At 35.2% G+C, this 19,786-nt stretch overlaps 4 protein-coding genes across 5 annotated transcripts; 2 read left to right on the plus strand and 2 right to left on the minus strand.

Annotated features, from left to right (window-relative positions):
* Window positions 1–368: 368 nt before the first annotated feature.
* LOC110726034 (disease resistance RPP13-like protein 4) lies at window positions 369–2,447 on the minus strand. The gene is made up of 2 exons (XM_021905506.1): window positions 1,603–2,447; window positions 369–423 (listed from the first exon to the last, which is right to left on the minus strand). Exons 1-2 carry the CDS (start codon window positions 2,445–2,447, stop codon window positions 369–371), a joined length of 900 nt encoding a protein of 299 aa, XP_021761198.1.
* Window positions 2,448–4,926: 2,479 nt separating this feature from the next.
* Window positions 4,927–11,069, plus strand: LOC110727226 (probable disease resistance protein At1g59620). Of its 2 annotated transcripts, XR_002512511.1 has the most exons (3): window positions 4,927–5,860; window positions 5,942–8,355; window positions 9,626–11,069. XR_002512511.1 is itself a non-coding variant. In XM_021906796.1 (2 exons), exons 1-2 carry the CDS (start codon window positions 5,610–5,612, stop codon window positions 6,615–6,617), a joined length of 927 nt encoding a protein of 308 aa, XP_021762488.1. In that variant the 5' UTR covers window positions 4,927–5,609; the 3' UTR covers window positions 6,618–11,069. The 2 variants fall into 2 exon arrangements, 1 of the variants encoding a protein (XP_021762488.1); XM_021906796.1 differs by having other exon boundaries at window positions 5,942–11,069.
* LOC110726041 (disease resistance protein RPH8A-like) lies at window positions 7,715–10,784 on the plus strand. The gene is made up of 3 exons (XM_021905511.1): window positions 7,715–8,355; window positions 9,990–10,221; window positions 10,467–10,784. The coding sequence occupies exons 1-3, from the start codon at window positions 7,715–7,717 to the stop codon at window positions 10,782–10,784; spliced, it is 1,191 nt and encodes a 396-aa protein (XP_021761203.1).
* LOC110727216 (zinc finger with UFM1-specific peptidase domain protein-like) lies at window positions 11,049–19,236 on the minus strand. The gene is made up of 7 exons (XM_021906785.1): window positions 18,861–19,236; window positions 18,640–18,718; window positions 18,338–18,431; window positions 16,298–17,076; window positions 16,034–16,145; window positions 12,575–12,670; window positions 11,049–12,491 (listed from the first exon to the last, which is right to left on the minus strand). The coding sequence occupies exons 2-7, from the start codon at window positions 18,696–18,698 to the stop codon at window positions 12,408–12,410; spliced, it is 1,224 nt and encodes a 407-aa protein (XP_021762477.1). The 5' UTR covers window positions 18,699–18,718; window positions 18,861–19,236; the 3' UTR covers window positions 11,049–12,407.
* Window positions 19,237–19,786: the final 550 nt, after the last annotated feature.

Below are 19,786 nucleotides of genomic sequence, written 5' to 3' on the forward strand. Positions count from 1 at the left end.
ACATACATGTTAATTAACCTCGGTCAAAATTCAATTATTAACTGGAAATTCACTCTTTTATTTTCATAGCTGGAAAGCATTTCTAGAATTATGGAAACTCAGGTCACGTGATTGCGAGCTAAGCTAAGCTTTGAGCTGAGATAAGTTTGGAATTAAGATTATAGAACTATAAACAAATTCGACATTCTATAATTAGAAGCTGAGAACCCAGTCCCCACGGACACGGCAGAGGTACTTGGCCATCTTCGGATCATCAATGTTTTCGGACTTCTTTTTGAGTTCCTGGAAGATTAGTTTCTTCATGTTCTGCTTGAGCGCATATGTATCCACATACTTATAATCATCAAATAACATCCTAAGGCCTATCTCTAGAGGAAGTTGAGCTCTATCTCTGCTACACTGAAGGCATCATCTTCTTCCAAGCTGAAGACGAATAAACAAATCAATAAAAATAATATACAAGTAAATACATAAAGATCAGTGTGTATTTCTCTAGCCGGTTTATGTTGGCCCATGAACCACCTCAAAAATTTCCTGCTTAAAAATTTCACATTACCGCTAATTCATGACTGCCCAGTTCCCACAAGCACCTCAAGTTTTCCTAATTTTTGTAGGAAATCTTATGTAGTCCTCAATAAGTGGACGAAGAAAGTATGACACAACTGCATGCTGATTCATGTTGCTAAGCCACCCCAGGATCTTCCTAGTTTATACTATAAAATCATCTAACCTTGCCGGTGCAGGAACCACTCTCTGTATGTTCCATAGAACACAGCGGAGCCTCATGCCAAGATGAACCCCTGTCATCCTTTTTTTTGACGTCCAATCTGCTGCTACTTTGTTTCATTCATTGTCGACATACCATACAGTATAAAAGACATAACATCAGAGCGCAGGAACTTCCTGCCGCCAAACTTTTTCCTCCCAACAACTCGCTATTCAATCATCTAGATCCCACCAACAATCATCCACTATATTCCAGATTATGTTACAGCACCTAAATTCAGTCATCGCCCTCAATATGAAGTTGCATACCCTGGAAGGGACTTTTTGCTTTTCATATTTGCTTCCAAAGTTGTGAGTTCGACTTAATACATGATGACGATCTTGCAGTATCTAGGCTAGTTTACCGTGTTGCTCAGACAAAGATAAAGGAATTTTTAAGATATCTATTCCCTGAGCTTCACTAACCAGCTTGTCCAGCATTTGTAGAGACTCCAAATTTCCGTGTCCTGTGACAAATGAGATTATTTTCAATTGACATTTGACATGTTTACAAAATAATTGTTTGTTATTTCACTGTAAATAAAAAGAGCAAACAGTTTGATAAGCTACTCAGTTTTAGTACAGTCTAAAAGCCCAGGAAACCCAGATTATTATCGACTCTTTAAACTAAAGAGAGTACTGTTACATTGTACACCCCCCACACCCTCTCAGTCGCCCCCAACAGAGTAGGAAAATAAAATCAATGGCCAACTATGTAGAAGCCCATAGCAGTGCGCTAAAGAATATGGATGGATCTCCTATGGGAGTTTTTGCCAAACGCCCTCGCTATTACACGGGATGGAGATAAGTTTATCGCATTTAACTTGTTCCAAGTACCTAAGATTCGGAAAACACCTCTGTAGTTCAGTCCATGTCATGCTCAGTCCGGGCAAGTGCAACAATGGCAATGTTTCTACTTCCCACCCTAGATGCTGCTTCTCATCATAACCCAATCTTTCTAGTTTACCTCCTTTAATGTACAGTTTTTTCAAATTTTTTAACTTTTCAGGTGCCAGCCATGCTGGTGCACTTTCGTAAGGGATATGTTGGAGGTCAAGTTTCTCCAGACCCACCAAGAAATTGCCAACAGAGTTATGGTTGGTCATGGTAGTTCCTCCCTTGAACAACCCTTGCCATTCGTTTGTCAGTTTGCGAAGCTCAGTCATCTCATCAAGAGCTTTAAGGTGTTTATCTTCTGGGAAACTCTTAAGGCTGGTGGTGATGTTCAATTTCCTCAACTTCTTCAGCCTCTTTAGATCTTGAAACGAGCATAAACTTCTCTTATCTCGGTGCTTCTCTCTGAAAAAAAATCCTTTCAAGACTTGAAGCTCGAAGAGGGAGGATATTCCTTTGGGCAAGCAAGCAAGAGAGTAACAACTTGTCAAGTCCAGGTGTGTTAGTTTCCCAAGCGACTTGATAGAATCAAGCAGTTCCTCAATGTCATTGCAGTCTCTAAGATCCAAAATTCTTAGACTTTTAACACTACCAACTGAATCTGGGAGTTTTACGATCTTTGAAACCCCCTGAAGACTCAGAAGCCTCAACCCCTTCATATGCGTCAGTCCTGCAAGGAATTTACAGGACTTAACTTCAATGTATTGGATGGACTTTGAATCGCACCTCCCCAGATAGAGAACTTTCACATTTTTCATCCTCCAGAACCAGTGGAGCTTTATATCCATGTAGCACTTGTTTACATTAAACAGTGTTTCTATGCACTTAAGATCTTTGGTCCGGCTACTTTTTAGGTACTTCAAGCAGGAAGGGGAGGTTCAATTTGATGTTTCTACCAAACATACCCTACGCTTGTTTCCATAGCTCAGATTATCATCATTATATTCCCTGTCATCGGGATGATAAAAAAAAAACTAGCAGCCTGAGCAAGGTAAATTAATACCGGATAAATAGAAGGACAAAGCCTGCATCAACTTGTCACCCTACCCTTTATAATAACTTCCTCAAGAAAGCCATGCTCAACTAGCATTCTCAATATTTCATGCCCCTTCTTCTCACCATCATCACCGGTCGGTGGATCAACCAGCTGCTCTCCAATCCACCAATAGATGATTGTCCTCTTATTTATCTCAGCACCCTCTGGGAATGCTGAGAAACACAGTAAGCATTTCCTAAGTAAAGGATCAAGCAGTTCATAACTTTGAGTTAGCCGCCTAAAAACAGCAGGATTCTCAAAAAAGGGGTTCAGGCCAGAGGGATAACTTGCCAATTTTCTGTGCTCCTCTTCATGTTCATGACCCCAAGGCTTAGGATCTTTGAATCCAGTGTAAAGATGACCAAAAGTAGTGGAAGAGATCTTCAAGATGCCCCTCTTGATCGTTGTAAGGTTTTCTTCAAGCTGCCAGTACCTGGAATCATCAATAAATAGTCTAGATACAGCAGCTTCCGAGTCCACTACCTGTTGCAAGAGATCTTTAAAAACCTTGTCAGAAAGAAGTTCCAAGGCCTTGAGCCTCTTGAATTGGTCATTAATGTGCTCCAAATCCATCCTGAATTTATTCAACCGCCTCAATTGCGTCTCACTGTAGTAAATGTATGTGGAAGCAGTGACATCGAGTAATTTAGGTATCACTAAGTCCATGATGTCAGAGATAGTTAGGGGTCTATCCGAGTGAGCAAGCTTGGACAAGCCTGACAGGCTAACATGAGATTGAGAATTTGATTGATTTAACATGGCTAGTTAAGTTATCAAAGAACAGAACAAAAATCTAAGAAAACTGAGGGGAACAAAAAATCTTCAATAGCAAAGAAAATGGGCTAATAATCAACAAATTGATTTGACATGGCAAGTTAAATTATAAAAGAACAGAACCAAAAATCTAAGAAGAACGAGGGAAGAAAAAAAAAATGTCTAATGGCAAAGAAAATGGACTAATAATCAACAAATCATCTAATGGCAAAGAAAATGTTTTTACTTTTCTTATTTGACAATGGAAAGTAGTAAACTTAGCTTATTTGAAGTACAGAGTATATTGGATTGATGGAGATATAGATTTTGATATTTTTGTTGGTTTAAAACATGATTTTGATCTTGTCATTGGTATTGATTTGGAATCATCTAATTACGTCCTACTATATTAAGGATGTTTATATCAATGATCAATTTATAGGATTAGAGATAAGTTTTGCTCATCATACAAAAAAACTTACTAAGTGAAAAAAAAAGATATAAATTCTTTGAAACTTAACATATCCAAACGATTTCTCACAAACAAGCTCGAATAATACGGAAAAATAATAGTGTCTTCGTTGTTTTGAAAAACTTAATAATCATTAAGAGTTTATATTAAAGTATATGTATCGACATTGCAATTATTAAAGAACGAAATTAATATTCGAGTTATTTTTTTTTTTTTTTGACATTTTTGCATTCCGTAAAATTTGGTAAGTGAAATTTGATATAAATGACAAAAACAAATGATACTACTTAGATTGGTACGAATTGAATTCATGATAAGTAAAGGAAATACACTTTCAAAGAATCTGCCAAAATCATTCGACTTACTAGTAAGTATTAGGGATTAGAGGAAGTGCATTCGGGATCTAGGACCAAGGAATGTACTGTATATATTATGACATTAGAAAGACTTGAGAGTGAGGAGGGATTTTATAGTGCAGAAGGAGCATTTGTAGAAGGTAAACAGTTTCATTAAATCCATTTAGAACCTGATAAGTTTAGGTCAGAAGAAAACATTATATATTTCGTTGTCACATGATGTAGGTGCAATTGGTTTTTACAACAGATTTTTTTTCTTTCTTTTTTCATTAAATTAAAGCACCTAAAAGAGAAAACTTCAAGGGTTGGACAATTACTTGACCTATTATAATATTCCAATTACACAAACGGAGAACTTTTCTATTTACTCCAATAATCAACCAAATAATACTTCTGTACTCATATGATGTCAATAAAACTTTAATTCTAGGGTCTATTTTTTCAATTTATTTGTTCACAAACAATTTCATACAAGCGTATATAAATTCAAAAAAAAAAAAAAAAAAAAAAAAGTTATGCTTAAGTGAAATAAGTTCTGACATACTCACATATTAAGGGTCTATTCTGTTCATCTTATTTTCACTTATTTCAGGTCTAATAAGTTCAGATAAATTAAGTTTAGGAAAAATAAGTTCTGATAAGGGTTGACCATGTTCAAATTACAACTAAAATAAGTTTTAATAAAGTCTAATAAGTTCAGGTACATTCAGATAAGATCAGATAAGTATAAATCAGGTGAATAGAACACACCATAATTCTGCTACATGAAAAATAAAGTCTACTATAATGAATAAAGTCTAATAATATAAATTCATTCAAAATAAGTTGATCTGAACAAAGCTTTACAGTATACAATATCCTATCTAAATGTCGAACAGTTACTTGCTTCCACATTTTCTTGAACTTGAATTATTTTAATTTATATCTAAATCAATTTTTCCTTTTTTTTTTTGGGGAGAGCACAGCATTCTTGCTAAAGGATATTCCTTGAACTAAAACAGTCTAAAAAAGAAGCAAAAACATATCCATATAGTGTCTAAAAAAGCAAGTCATAGTTATCAATTCTTCTATCATAAGGAAATTTATGACTTTATGCCTTCCCTTTGCTTTTGGCTTTTCCTATTCAGACAGTACATGTCTAAAGTCTCTACGCAAAGTAAAGATAGCATATTGCAAAGCAGAGGAAACTTACTTACCTTTGCTTGAGACATAGGACAAAGAGAGTACCAGATATCCCTTCTTCCTGGGCTTGTGACAGCCATAGATGGGGAACGAAAACTATAGATCCTAGGGCTGCATAATAACATCTGCTATCAAAATAGAGAGAATCCAAATGTCAGAGCCCACTGTTACAGTTGTTAGGCGCATTCACTCATTACTTAATCAGAAATCGGAAATATCAGAGTCTGTTAAGGATAAGTTTGAAGAGTTGCTGTCATCAATCGATAATCTTACATGCTACCTTGACCATGCAGATGAAAACAGACTACTCACAAAAACAGCTACCCGATTTGAGAACAAAGTCGAAAAATTCATCTACAAGGTGACATCTGAAAGCAGAGTAGGTTGTAGCTTTCTCAGAAGGTATGTCTACAAAAACTGAGCTTGAAATAACACTCATCAGAGTCAAGGAAATTGTAATATCTAAATGGTTTACATACACAGGTTTCTCGTGCAAATGGCTCATGAATCTGAAGATGTGATTGATGATATTGTCAACAAGGTTGCAAACGAACGTAGTGGAAGATATGGCTTTTTAAAAAAGTATGTCTGCCGACCATCTTTTCAAATAGCCCCTCAACAAATCCAGAAAATAGAAGGCATAACAAAGAAATTGCACAAGGCAAAAGAAGATATAGAGAAATTCCATGTTTCAGAACCAAAAGAGAAACCAACCGACCAAAGGTTGAGAAAGATTACATCAACTACCAGCTATCCCCACAAGATAGTTGGCTTACAGAAAGTGATCAATTCTCTGGTAGAGAAAATAATTTGGAGTGGAAACACAGAAAGCATCCTCTACATTGTGGGTACAGTAGGTTCTGGAAAAACCACCCTAGCCACAGAGATCAGCAACCATCGAGATATCAAAGAACACTTCAAATCTGTGGTGTGGGCATCAGTATCAGAAAAGAAGGATGCTAAAAACATCTTTCTCGAAATCTTGAGAAAAACCCAAGGGAAGGATGAAGATGCAGAAAGCAACATGATCACAAAGGAGTTGATGAATAAGATATGCAATACCCTAAAAGAGAGGCCATATCTTATCATTCTAGATGATGTGGAAGATCCAGATAATCTCTCCACCCATTTGTTTCATGATCCAAGGCTTGCATGGTAAAAGCAAATTAGTAATTACAACTCGTGCTGCTCTCAGTAATCCCTACAAGCACGGGGAGTATACTGTTAGATCATCTGAGGATGAATATTCTCTGGCTGAAAAGTTGACTGCCAAAATGGTCCATGAATCAAGTATCTTTTACAGGCTTGCAAATTATGCCGCTGTCTTGATCCGCGATGAACATTTTGATGATGCGAGAGTTAAATTACACTTTACTGCAAGGAAATGGGTAACCATAGAGGATGAATGGGATGACAGAAGCATTCTTCTTGCTATCTTACAAGAAGTCGAAGAAAAAGTGATGACAAATACAAGGGATAGAAACGAAAGTCTAAACGTAGACCAATTGAGTGAAAAGCTTAGGGAGTTCCTAGCGAAACCGCCTAACCTAATTGTACTTGACCAAGTACAAAAGGCGGAAAGTCTAGCACATCGTTTGCATTCTATACTTGATGAAACAAAACATAGAAACAAGATAATAATCATCACCAACAACCTTCCAACAGAGCTTCAACAAAATGAAGACCTTATAACTACAGAGGACTTCCTGGATTATGATCATCTAGTAAGGAGATTAACAGGGGAAGGGGAACAGCCAAGTTCGTTTTCCATCAGAGATTTGGATGGTTCTGGAAGCAACAAAGACCTAGCCAGAGAGCTGTATAATCATTCAATTGTCAAACAACATTTTGAGGACAAAAAAAAAATGGATCCCTATACCCAGGGGGTTGGATGCTGAAGATGCTTTGCGTCTGATCATTAAACAAACGACTGGAAACAATCCCAGCATACAAGAATCTAACAAAGAGAAACTGGTAGATGTATTACTCGGTGCGCTAGAGGAAAAAAAGTACCTGCTTGTTCTAGATGGCATGGGCGAAGACTTGGTATGTGACTTGCTTGCAGCTCAGAGTACCAAAGCTCGCAAAAAGAAAATCTTCCTCCCAAGTAAGATAATAATCACTGTTGGTAATCCTCGAACCTTTCAGCACTCAAATTTAAAATACGCCTTGTATGAGATGCAACCTCTACCTGAAAAGGAAAGTTGAGATTTACTTTGCAGCATAGCTTTCAATCATGCAAAAAGTAGACCAAGCATGGATCAGATAATTGATCAATTCAATAGAAAAACAAATGGAGAAATTATCAAAAGAGATAAAATGCTAGATCATTGTAAAGGCATACCTTTGGCTATAGTTGCATTCGGAGGGCTTTTAAGCACCAAAGAAACTGTTGAAGAATGGGAAACGGTGAGTACTTCCTTAAATTCAGAAGAAACACGGTCTGATCAGGCGCTAGAGAACATACTACTGTTAAGTTATCATGATCTTCCAAATGACATAATGCCATGCTTCCTTTACCTCAGCCTCTTCCCACCCGACTCTGAGATTTCAACTGGAATGCTGATTAGGATGTGGCTATCTGAAGGTCTAGTAGCATTAAATTCTCCATCTAGTACACAGAAGACTTTGGAAAATGTGGCAGCACAGTACCTAGAGGAATTAGCTTGCAGGTGCCTCATTCAAGTCGTGAGGAGAAACCATGTTGGAGATATGAAAACCATCCATATGCACGACAAGATTCATCAAGTTTCCATCACAAAATCAACAGAGTTAGGATTTCTTGAAAATTATCCCCACGCACAAGACAAGCCTTTGCTTCAGCCTGCAGCCCATTCCAGGAGTGATGTTCCTCAAATCAGAGAAATGCATCTACGACGAACCGCAATACGTCCCGGGTATGAATTGCTTATTTTTAAACAAATTTTTCAAGTTCAGCCCTAAATGTATGACAAAGACCTCAAAATCACTCTCACTATTACTTGTACACTTTTAACATAATTTTTTTTTTTCTTCTTATCCACTTATGGGATTAAGGCTTTGATTGATTGATACACAAAAAATAAAATCTCACTCGGCCAGTATGACTGTCCTACAATTTACTTTTGGATATCCAAGTTGACCCTTCAGGGTAAGACTTTACATAAGGCTATCTTTACTTGTGAAAAGCAAAATTAGAAACACTCCTAATTATTTGTACAAGTCAACGTATACAATCTAATGGGATGGTATATATGGATAAAGTATAAAAAAAATTCAAGTGTTTCCAAAACAGCATCTTTCAATACCTGGACAACCTATTTGTTTTATAGAAGTTTCCAGCATTGCATTATGTACTTTCAGATATTTCAGTGCAATATCTTCCTATGTTCCCATTAATTTATTTATTTTCATCTAGCATCAAATATAAGCTATTCCACATTCCCTAACAAACACAAGGAGGACTAGTTCCAGTGTTTTTCACTAACAAACAGTTGGAGTACATCTTAGGAAGTTGAACTATCTATGTAATTCTATATTTTCAATCAAATGAACACTAAAGAAAGATCATTTTGTCAATTCAGCCATGTTCGGTCATCACCCAATTATTTGCGTACACCTAATTTAGCCACTCTTACATTGATGGAGGCGAGAGGGAGTACTATTCCTATAACTTATTGATATTGCTAAGTAGATGAATAATTTATTAAATGTTAGCCACTCATATAGAGCACAAAACACTTAAGAAAAGATTTGCTCTGTGTATAGTATTCCTGCAATTATTTGATATTCCAAATAGGTGAATAAGATCCTTCACAGCTAGCCACTCACATATAGCACAAAACATTTAAGAAAAAGTTTTTCTCTATTCTCCATATTCTGTTGCTCTGGACATTTTATTTTCTTTTGAACCTAAACTGACAAGAGCTAATTAAAGATGCAATATCAGGCTAATCATTAGCCATTTACCATTGACATACAGCTATGCTCCTCCTAAAACTTCCAATAATACTTTGATCTTCATCTTCCCCCTACATGATTAAACAACAAATCACATGTCATTTCATATTCTTCTGCGGATAAGGACTTAGCATGACCACTTATCAGTCAAAAATCATCTGAGATATTTTTATTGCATTGTTAACATCATGAGAGCAAATTATCAGTCAACAACTTATTATTTTGCAGGAAATTCGATACATATCCAATACAGAGTTTGAAACTTAGAACTTTAGTTCAATTTGGGAAACATGGATTATCAGTGAAGCATTATTATTTTCAGCATGATACCTTGTTGACTAGCTAGAAGCCAATACACAAGCATTTCAAGCTTCCTCAGAGTACTGATTCTTTGTGGGATCAGAATAAGAGCTCTACCAGAACAAGTTGGAGAACTGATATTCCTGACCTACCTAGGATTAAGGGCCACTGGGGTATTAGAACTTCCTAAGACCATTAGGAACTTACGACAATTGATAACCCTGGATTACGTTGGCACTTTAAAGCCTAGTTTTTGTAAACAACTGTCCAAAGTTCTGTGTTATATGACTAGACTTCGACATGTATATCTACCAGCGTATGCAATTTCATCTATGGGGAAACTAGATCTCAGCACTCTACAGGACTTGCAGATATTATGGGGTGTCAGCGGCGGTGATTGGCTAACAGATGATTTGGGTAAAATAAATGCGTCTCTCTTAAATCTGAGGATAGTAAACATTTCATGCACTAAAGAGTTAGAGTCAGTGGTGAATTGGCTGAACCGAGAGCCCAAACAGCTTCAGGTACTGAAATTGGATTGGCATGGGGCAAGACAACGTAAGCTGCTTTTTCCAGAAAACCTCATAAACTGTTAAAACCTACACAAACTTGCATTTATTGGAAGACTGAAAGAGGAATATAACTTCACACTCTTACCATCACTAGTCAAGTTTGGAACTGTATTTCTCTCATCTCGAAAAATATGATCCAACAGAAAAGCTGGGGCACCTTCCTCTTTTAAAAATTCTGTCTATGGAATGCCTACAAGGGGATTCAATGGAATTGTGGTTCAAATATGTTCCTGAAACTCGAGGAGCTTCAAATCTCACACCTGCCAAACTTGGTGCAATGGAGAATTGAAGCAGGTGCAATGCCACATCTGAGGAGACTATCAATATTTAGTTGTCAGAAGTTGTTAGCGCTCCCGGAAGAGCTAAGGTACATCAACCTGCAAGAACTGGAGATTCTGGATATGCCAAAGTCATTTAACAGCAGGCTACATGAAATCAAAGATGAAAATACAGCAGAAGCAAAGGACAACGACATCATTCGAAACATTCCTTGCATCAAAATTGAGGCTTGTTAGATACTTCCAGAGTACACGACAAACTCTAGCAAATCAACAGTTTGACCCTTCTTAGCACAACAGCAACAGATTATACTGTTTCCATAATATTTGATCAACTCTTTCCCAGTTTGGATTATAAACTTTATAAAAATTTATGTGTGTATAAAATTTGTTTAGCAAGCTTTATTCTGCAGCTGAAATGCAATACATGGTAAAATTGTAATCAGTTATGTGGCTTTCCTTCCTTGCCCACACACACACAAAATAAGTTTTTTTCTTAAAAAAAAAAAAAAAAAAAAAAAAGGAAAGCATGTCAATCAAGCTGAACCATGCTGGAAGACACCAGATGCCACAGAACAGAAAGAAGCAAAGACTCTACAGTAAACATCAACTCTTAGGCCCCATTAAATTTATTATGGAAGATAAGTTCAATAGCCCTGTTAACATTATAATACAGATGAGAGAAGGGAGAGAATATTATAAACTTTTATTCAATCCATTGAAAAACGAATTACATAGCAACACATACATAGTGCAAAACTAAGCTTGGAAGGAGCATGATCCCATGATTAAGATCATGCCTAAAATTAACCCACTACTCTTACGGCTCCACAAACACAAACTAATCACTTAGGAGCATGTTCCTATACATACATTAGAATTTAACTAACCACTAACAATTTTGAGCAAACATTCCAACACACCCCCTTGCTTCAAATTGGGTTACAATGATTGATTGATCTCGATGGAAATTGCTATTGTTGTGACAACAACACAATCTTCTTTCTTTCAATATTTTGACATATTTCTTATCAAATTTTACATCATTTTGTGATGCACATCTCATCACCCACACAATCTTGCTGGTGCACATCACCAATGTCATACTTTTGGAAAACTTCTCTCCGCACAACTACACTTGTTGCACATATCTACAACATTTTTTTTTTGGAATTTGTGAGGCACTTCTCTTCACCATAATTCTCATAATCATCACGTCCTTTTTTTTTCAACCATTATTGCCATGATGGCTTTTCCTTCATTTTTTCACTCATAAAATAGAAGATGGCTTGCCTTGGCTTATTTCCTATCCTATCTCTCTCTCGATTTAACCCAACGCTGATACCATAAATCCAAGCCCAAAGAGCCCCAATAACAGTCATAAATTCACACCTCCAATGCAACTTTATTGCATTCTCCTCTTGAACTAATCCAACTTGCCTGTATATAACCCATCAAATACACACAGCACAAAAACCAGGAGGTCTACACCATAAAGCAGAAGCTACTTCATAATAGAGAATGAGAAGAGGATAAGACACTACACCTCTCTAATACATGATTCAAACATTAGGAGACAAGGCCACCGCACTCAATCTTATCAAAATCTTCATTGCCTTAAGAATATATTTTTGAACTGAACAAATACTGATAAATCACTTGAAAGCTTTCAAGATGCGCAGAAAAGAGACAGAGTAAAAGTTATTTTATCAGCATTCCCAATTGCTGAAAGGTCCTCAAACCTTTGTCGGAACTAAATCCAGCTGCAAGTGGAAGAAAGCATGTTGACAACATATGAAGGCAGACAAGAAGGGGGGACAAGGCAGAAACCTGTAAGAGGCACACAGATCATGATTCCATCTAGCATTCAATCAGAACACTAGTCAAATCCTTCAGCTTCTCAATCTCCTCCCCCCGTGCAATTCCAGGATCAACATAGCACAGCTAGAGAAATAGAATTACATCAAAAGATAGATCAAATCATCAAATGGATAACTCAAATAAAGAAGCACTTGATTTGCTTATACCTGATACTGAGGCTTCCTCAAAGTATGAAGACCTCTTTTCAGAAATTTTTGCCATCCACAATTTTCCTTCAACGACCTCTCCAGAGCTTCTGTATTCTGCAAAAAAATAGTGCATTTTGTTACAATAAACATCACAAGGTAAATAATGTCCTTAAGCAGATCTAGGAAGCTGATGAAAAAATTTCAACTTATAACGCACAGAACAAATCAATTAAGTGTGGTTAATAAGAAAAATAGTAAGGAAAAGATTACAGGTCTTTCATATTTTTTCACTTCATAATGCAGCTGTATCTTGTAAACTCCAGTGTCTTAAAAGTGAATTCGAACAAAGTATGGTGCATTTTAAAATTGTGTCATCCATAAAACAAGCACTTGTAATGAACAGATCTAAGTAGAGGGACATTATGGGGGTAGTCTAATATTATTATATTAATAGTCATCAGTTTTAGTATAAATAGAGAGAGAGATGCCACCTAATCACATGAGACAAAAGCCCAATCTAGAATCATCCTAGAGATTGAAACCATGTACATAAATAAAGGATTAAGCAGGTAGTAGGGATAAGAGTTTTAGGAGAATTGTGTGACCTAAAGTCACTACCACCAATCACTAACTTGAAGAGTGGTAGCCTAAAGCTACAAGTCAGTAAAAAGCTATAATCTTTGCAATCAAATAATCAATCTTTTCTCTTGATTTTCCTGTTGTTTGGTGTGAGCAAATTAGTAGTAATCAGAATCCATAACGTTTGTGTAAGCACATTAGTAGTGATCTGAATCCATAACAGCACTTGGATTAGTAGAGATGAAACCTTCAAGATAAGGAAGAAGAGAGATTTCAGATTTTAATCTATTAAACCACCACAAAGTCAAACAAGCAATGGAAAAGACCAGTTGTGCAGTTATGCATATGCCATGAAATACGCAGAAAATGAAGACAGCGAAGACAAGAATTTTGCAAGGTGAGGAAACGAAATAGCAAAGATTAAGTCTAGAAAGTAATAGATTGAACTTCCACAGCAAGAGAGACTCATAAATCCCAAACATACTTGGAAGTACAGCCAATCCCCAACCAGCACATGCATGAAGTTACCCTCATCTAGTCCAATCCATAAGAAAACTTGGTTGAAAGGATTGGGTTCTTGAGTTTTGGTCAAGAAACACTAAGCAACACGAACTTAATCCTTGACAACGCCAAAAATAAACAAGCACAAGCCTATGTAACTTTATAAATTTCAAAGCAACAAAATTGATTTTTATCAACTCATAAGAATGTTTTATAAGCTAAATAATTAGCCTAAATCATGTAGATCAAAACATAATACAACTAGGAAAACTAATCCTAGCTTGTAAAGATATGATTTTGCAAATATGATTTTTAATGCTAACCTATCTTCTAATAACCGAATTAGACATGAAGATCGGAATGGACAGAAATAAAAAGTGTGACAATTACTTTAAGAAGGAGGGAGTAACAATTTTATCAAAACCTTCGCATTTTAGTGTAAAATTTTCAGCATTACTCTTCCTGAGGATAACAAATTCGAAAGTGAAAATTTTGGCTTATTGATCATTTCAACCTTTTAGAAATTGAAGACGGAAAAATTGGAGGTTGTGTGCATTGAGACTTGGAACAAGATAGTTTATTGGCAACCAGTGCAGCAAGTTTATGTCTACTTCTCAAAAGTAGAGTGGTGATCTTCATGTCTCTGAAAGTAACACACTTAAATTATAATTGGACGAATTATTTCAAATTTCATGTCTGAAAACATAACAGTAAATCATATGACAATTTTATGTTCACTAGATTGTTGCGCATGAAACTATTATTATATTAAAAAGGAAAAATTGGCCAAAACCAGCACCAACTATGACAAAGCTGCGTGCAGTAGCACAACCTTTCGATGGTGCACTCCACACCACAAACTATGTACTTGGGTGCAAATAGCGGCATAAATGTCACTAACAAAACTCAAATTTCATCGAAAAGTGGAATTTTCGTTCAATATTTTTAATGCTTTTTATATATAATTTAATATATTTTTATTTAATTTTATCCTACTTGGTTTTCCATCTCACTTGACTATGTAGTGTTCTCTTCCATTATTGATTGTTTTCCTTTAAACATCACTTTTCAACCTCCATCATTAAAGGGATTATTTCAAATAGTTTTTGCCATTATTTTTCTTCGTTTGCTTCTTTGATTACTTTTTTTAACATCTCACGTGATTGTCCTAGTTTCCTCTTCCTATATTTAATTTTCTCCCTTTAAATTACTATCTCTCTCAACCTCCACCATTGAAAACCAAAAAAAATAATTTGGCCTATCATAAATTCTGATTCTGAAATTGTTTTTTTGAAGAATTAAGTATTTTGAAGCATTTGTGGGCTTGCATGGTATTAGAAATAGACTTTTAATCCTAAAATTTAGAGGAACGAAATGGTTTTTGGATGATTTTCTTTTATTTATCAATTTAGTATCTGACTAAATGGAGAGGGAGAGGTAACTAAATCAATTACATGAGATCGATATATTTATAATAAAAAAAAAATTTAAAAAAAAAAAAGCAATTGATGAAGCGAACAAAAGAAAATTATAGTGATTTGAAGGAATTTGCTTTAATGGTGGAGGTTAAGAAGTGTTTAAATGAAAATATTTAATAGAAGTAAAGGCTAACTTAGTCATGCGTAATGGGAAATCAAGTAAGTTTAAAATATATTTAAACAATAATAAAATAAAGAAGATTCCACTTTTCCCATGAAATCTTAGTTCATGGGTGTTATTCATATTGTTATGTGCACCTAACTACATAGTTTGTGATGTAGACCGCACCCTTGAAAGGTTGTGCAACTACACGCACCTTACAATAGTTGGTGTTGTTGCGGCCAATTGTTCCTATTAAAAACAGTGGTATGCTGGTTTTAATTTTTAAATGAGTGCAAATTTCTTGGTGACTAAAATTCAGAATCTTGGTTTAAAGCACAATAATTTTGTCTCTTTCAATACCTTAGAATCTTAAAATTAGTGTGGATTCTATTTTTAGAGGTGTTTGGCTTGCGGCGAAGGGTGTGAGAGTTGGGCCCATTGATGAAGTAGTAGGAAATTCCAGCTATGGAGTAAAGTTCTTGTGATAGTGCTTGATGTTATGGATGCGACAGCCTACCAAGAGTTAAGGCAAATTGTTACTTTCATTTTGGTTTACGGGGATGTTTTGGAATGGAGTTTGGTGTTCAGAGTACGCAGACTTAAGCATGCTGATTCACAAATTCTGAGTTCCATTGACTACCCATTGTGCTTTAGAATTAGGTTCAAAATATTGAGTATGAGATAAAGTCCATGTTCAGGGCTTGTGAAGAGGAAAGATAGTGCAATCAAACCATCTAAACAATTATGGGTTGTTAACTGGCCACTAAATGCAGACAAAAAGATTAAGCAAGCTTAAAAACTAAGGAATATACTTACATGAGCAGGATCTAATACCAATAAGTTGTACTGTTGCTGCCCATTCTTTTGATGCTTGGCTTGAATCCCAATAATGGTCCTTGAATGGCCCTGATGCTGAAAATATAACGGCCTATTCAAAGTAGCACACAAATTAATCGAAGATATGGATAATAAAGAAAAAGAAAAAAAAGAAAAAAAAGAGCAGAGATAGATGGCAGATATAGACTGAAGACTTGATGATTCCATAACTTACTTATCAGAGTAGTCAAACTAGACACTTACATTTTATTCGTAACAACAACCCCACGTCTTTGCGATTCCTTTGGCTTTTGTTCAGAAAAGTAACTCCAAACCCAATCAATCAAAGCTTGATAGCCCTTACTATTCTGTGTAGAGCCATCACCAAACTTAGCAGGACCTTCCTTAGCGTCAATGTCCCTTCTGGCAACAAATCTATCCATAGGTTTATCAACTCGCCCTACATCCCTCTTATTACCCTTGCCATCAAAATCAACTATCTTCGCACGAAGACCAAAAAAACATAAGAGTGCCGCACACTCTGTTGTCCCAATCCATTTCTTTGATCCATAAATTTCCCCCTTGAAAAATTTTGAGCCAACAATGTCAAAACCCCTCTGCCAGGCAACTTCAAGCCATCTTTGAAGTGAACCGATTTCTGGCACATATTCTGAACCTCCAAATAAAACCTTTCTTGCTTCTGGTCTTTCCATAAGTAAGTGCGAGCTAACCATTTGTATATTGCGCCATCCACAACCCCATCCCATATCCTCTGATCTAGTGCTTTGAAAATGATCAACATAACCTGAGAGTATACTTGTAGAGTTTTCAAGTTCCAAGCAATTTTTTAGTAAGGTCATTAGTCCTGATTCAACCTTATAAAAGATTGCCTTACTCTGTAAGCTTATAATACAGCAAATCTGTTCATCGATATCTTTTGGTTCATTCTTTCTACTTCCACTTTTTAGATCCCTGGATGTACTACTCTCTGGAACCTCTTCAAATACTGACTCGGGATCAAAATCCAAACAGAAGCTTCTATCCTGCAAATCCATCTAAAATAAGTATCGTCTCGCAGACACATATTATGCACACATAATAAGTATTAACACAATTAAGACAGCACATTCAGAAGGAATCTTATATAAGTTCGTGAGATTAATACCTGCCACCTTTTCTTCTTTTTCTTTGAGGGGCGGGAAAGGTGACAATGGAAATTTTAACCTTCGACAGCGTAGGGAATTACGATAATCATAAGAGTTCATCCAATTTCAAAATAACTACATTAACTAAGTCCACGCAAGCATATCCTCGTTGTTTTTAAACCATAACTCTAATTTACTCCATCTTTTACTCTTACAGACCTACAGTCCTGTGCATTTTTCGAGTCACTTAGTGTGTTTCAACTCAAGTCAGGCTATATCAAGAAAACTGAAATTTTATCAGAGGCCAACCCTAGGTATGTGATATTATTGTAGGTACATAAAACAATCGACATTTTCAACCCAACTAAAGAGAAAACACGACCTAAGAGGCTTGTATCACTAAGCATTCTGATAATTATTTAAGCAACAAAGTTTCGGCACAATCTATATAAATAATACTAAAACAACAACCGTTGACATCATCACTAACCTCAAATGCACAGATGTCACCCTCTCATGAAAAATTTTCCGGCCTAAATAAAAATAATAGCATCATAATTATTATTTATTTTTTACATTACATATGTTTTTAATTCTTTGACTATTTTTTTACTTTGGATAAGTGTGTATACATACTACTCTATTACTATTTTTATCTTCGAGTAAATTTATTTGGCATTTTTATATTTGATAATACTTTCTCCTTATAACACACTCATGCATATCAGCATATATATATATATATATATACCTATACTAAAATAGAGTCTTTTTAGAGGGAATTTTCCCTCCTAAACTCTACTTTATATATATTATTTTTGTAAAATTATAAATTTGCTTAAGAACTCTATTATTTGATAATTTATTGTTAAAATTAACTTTTGAGTTACATTTTTCTAGATATCTACATTTGAATTTCAAATAACAATTTTTTAAAACTGAGCATGGCTCGGGAAATATCTAGTACATTTATAAATGCACACCCCCTCCTAACATATCATAAAAACCAAGCTCATAAAAGCAATCATGCCTGTCAAATCCATGCATTACCCAACATAATCAACTCCATTTTCGGCTGCTCTAATAAATTTCATGAATCAAAACAACATAGATAGCAAATAAAACAACCCAATTGATTCAAAAGTACAGAAGTACCCACAATTTGAGGTGGACTTGGTGGAGCAAGTGCAATTTGCTGAGCTAATTCCATATCCTTGGCAAATTCATCATCCTCCAAGTGATTGTTCACATGCCTGCACCATATTCATTCTCACTTCAAATTTCACTAAATGTAACACCCACAAAATCAAAGTCTACCAAACAATATTCGAATACGGAAGAAATATACTCCCTTTATCCGAAATTAATAGTCACGTTGATAGTGTAATTTAAACTAACAATAAGACAACTGAATCCAGAAAGAAAGATTACTACACAAATAAAATCAGCAATAAATCATACCATTCAATTTCGTTAATGGGTATCGGGTTTTCACAAATGGGGCAGCAAGAATAATTCATTTTCGCTGTATTTACTTCTCCTACAAAATAAAAAAGTAAGGAAAAAGAAAGGAAATTAATAGATAATTTAAGCATAGAAAAACTATAAAATAATTTGAATATGTAAATTCACGAGAAAGTATGATTCTGAAAAATGGGTGCAGATTAAGTTTTGAGATGAACCTTGAATTTGAAAAGTGTAATTGCTGCAAACTGGGACGGTGGAATTCTAGAAAGCTGAACGACAAAAAAGGGTTTTATATTTAAATGTGCTTTTTTTTCTTTTTTTTTCTTCTTTTTTTTTTTTTTTTTTTTTGGGTTCACAAAAGACCCTTTTTCTATGAAAAGTTTGAAAATACTTTGTATTTTGTACAAAAGTATGACAAATTACAAAATTAGGTTAACTAGAAATTTAAAAAGTTTTCAAAAAAAAAAAATTAAAAATTTGGGAAAAGGAATAAGGATTCATGATGTATGTTGATGAGATAATCAACAACTTATGGTTAAACAAGTGTCATGCTATCTTTGTAGAAATAAGACAATTATAAAGAAGTGTGTGCACAATGATATTTAGGATGTTCACTAATTCATTGTTAGTCCTTGTCCATGTAGGGTTAGTATCAACTATCACGTACAGTACTTTGTATAGTTCATATGGTTATCATTTTTTTATGCCCTTTTTTACAATTGTTCATTATTTTCTAATCTATTTCTTTTATTAAGTTGTATTATCGTTTCAAGATCACAAATTATTGGTTGAGTCTATAATATGTAGATTGTTTTTGGACTTGTTATTTCTTTCTTTCTTTATGCTTCCCCAAACAAAGCTAAATAGGGAATTCACTTCCTTTTTCTTTTTCTTGATTTCTCTAGTTATGAGATAAAGATAGATTGGGCACCACTTTTTTTTTTTTATTCATATTTCTCCCAAACTGAGAAATTAATTTCTCAAACCAAAAAATATTTCTTCTAAGGAAAAGAGGATTCGTAACTTATGAAATTGATGACAATGGGAGGACAATCGCACCATGTTCAACTTCTTGTAAAACCTTTATGTAATTTAGCACAAAATAGGTAAATGACCTTGTTTCTTAAGCTTGTAAGCCCCC

This window comes from Chenopodium quinoa, unplaced genomic scaffold (genome assembly GCF_001683475.1).
Source record: "Chenopodium quinoa cultivar QQ74 unplaced genomic scaffold, ASM168347v1, whole genome shotgun sequence".
Taxonomy (NCBI): domain Eukaryota; kingdom Viridiplantae; phylum Streptophyta; class Magnoliopsida; order Caryophyllales; family Amaranthaceae; genus Chenopodium; species Chenopodium quinoa.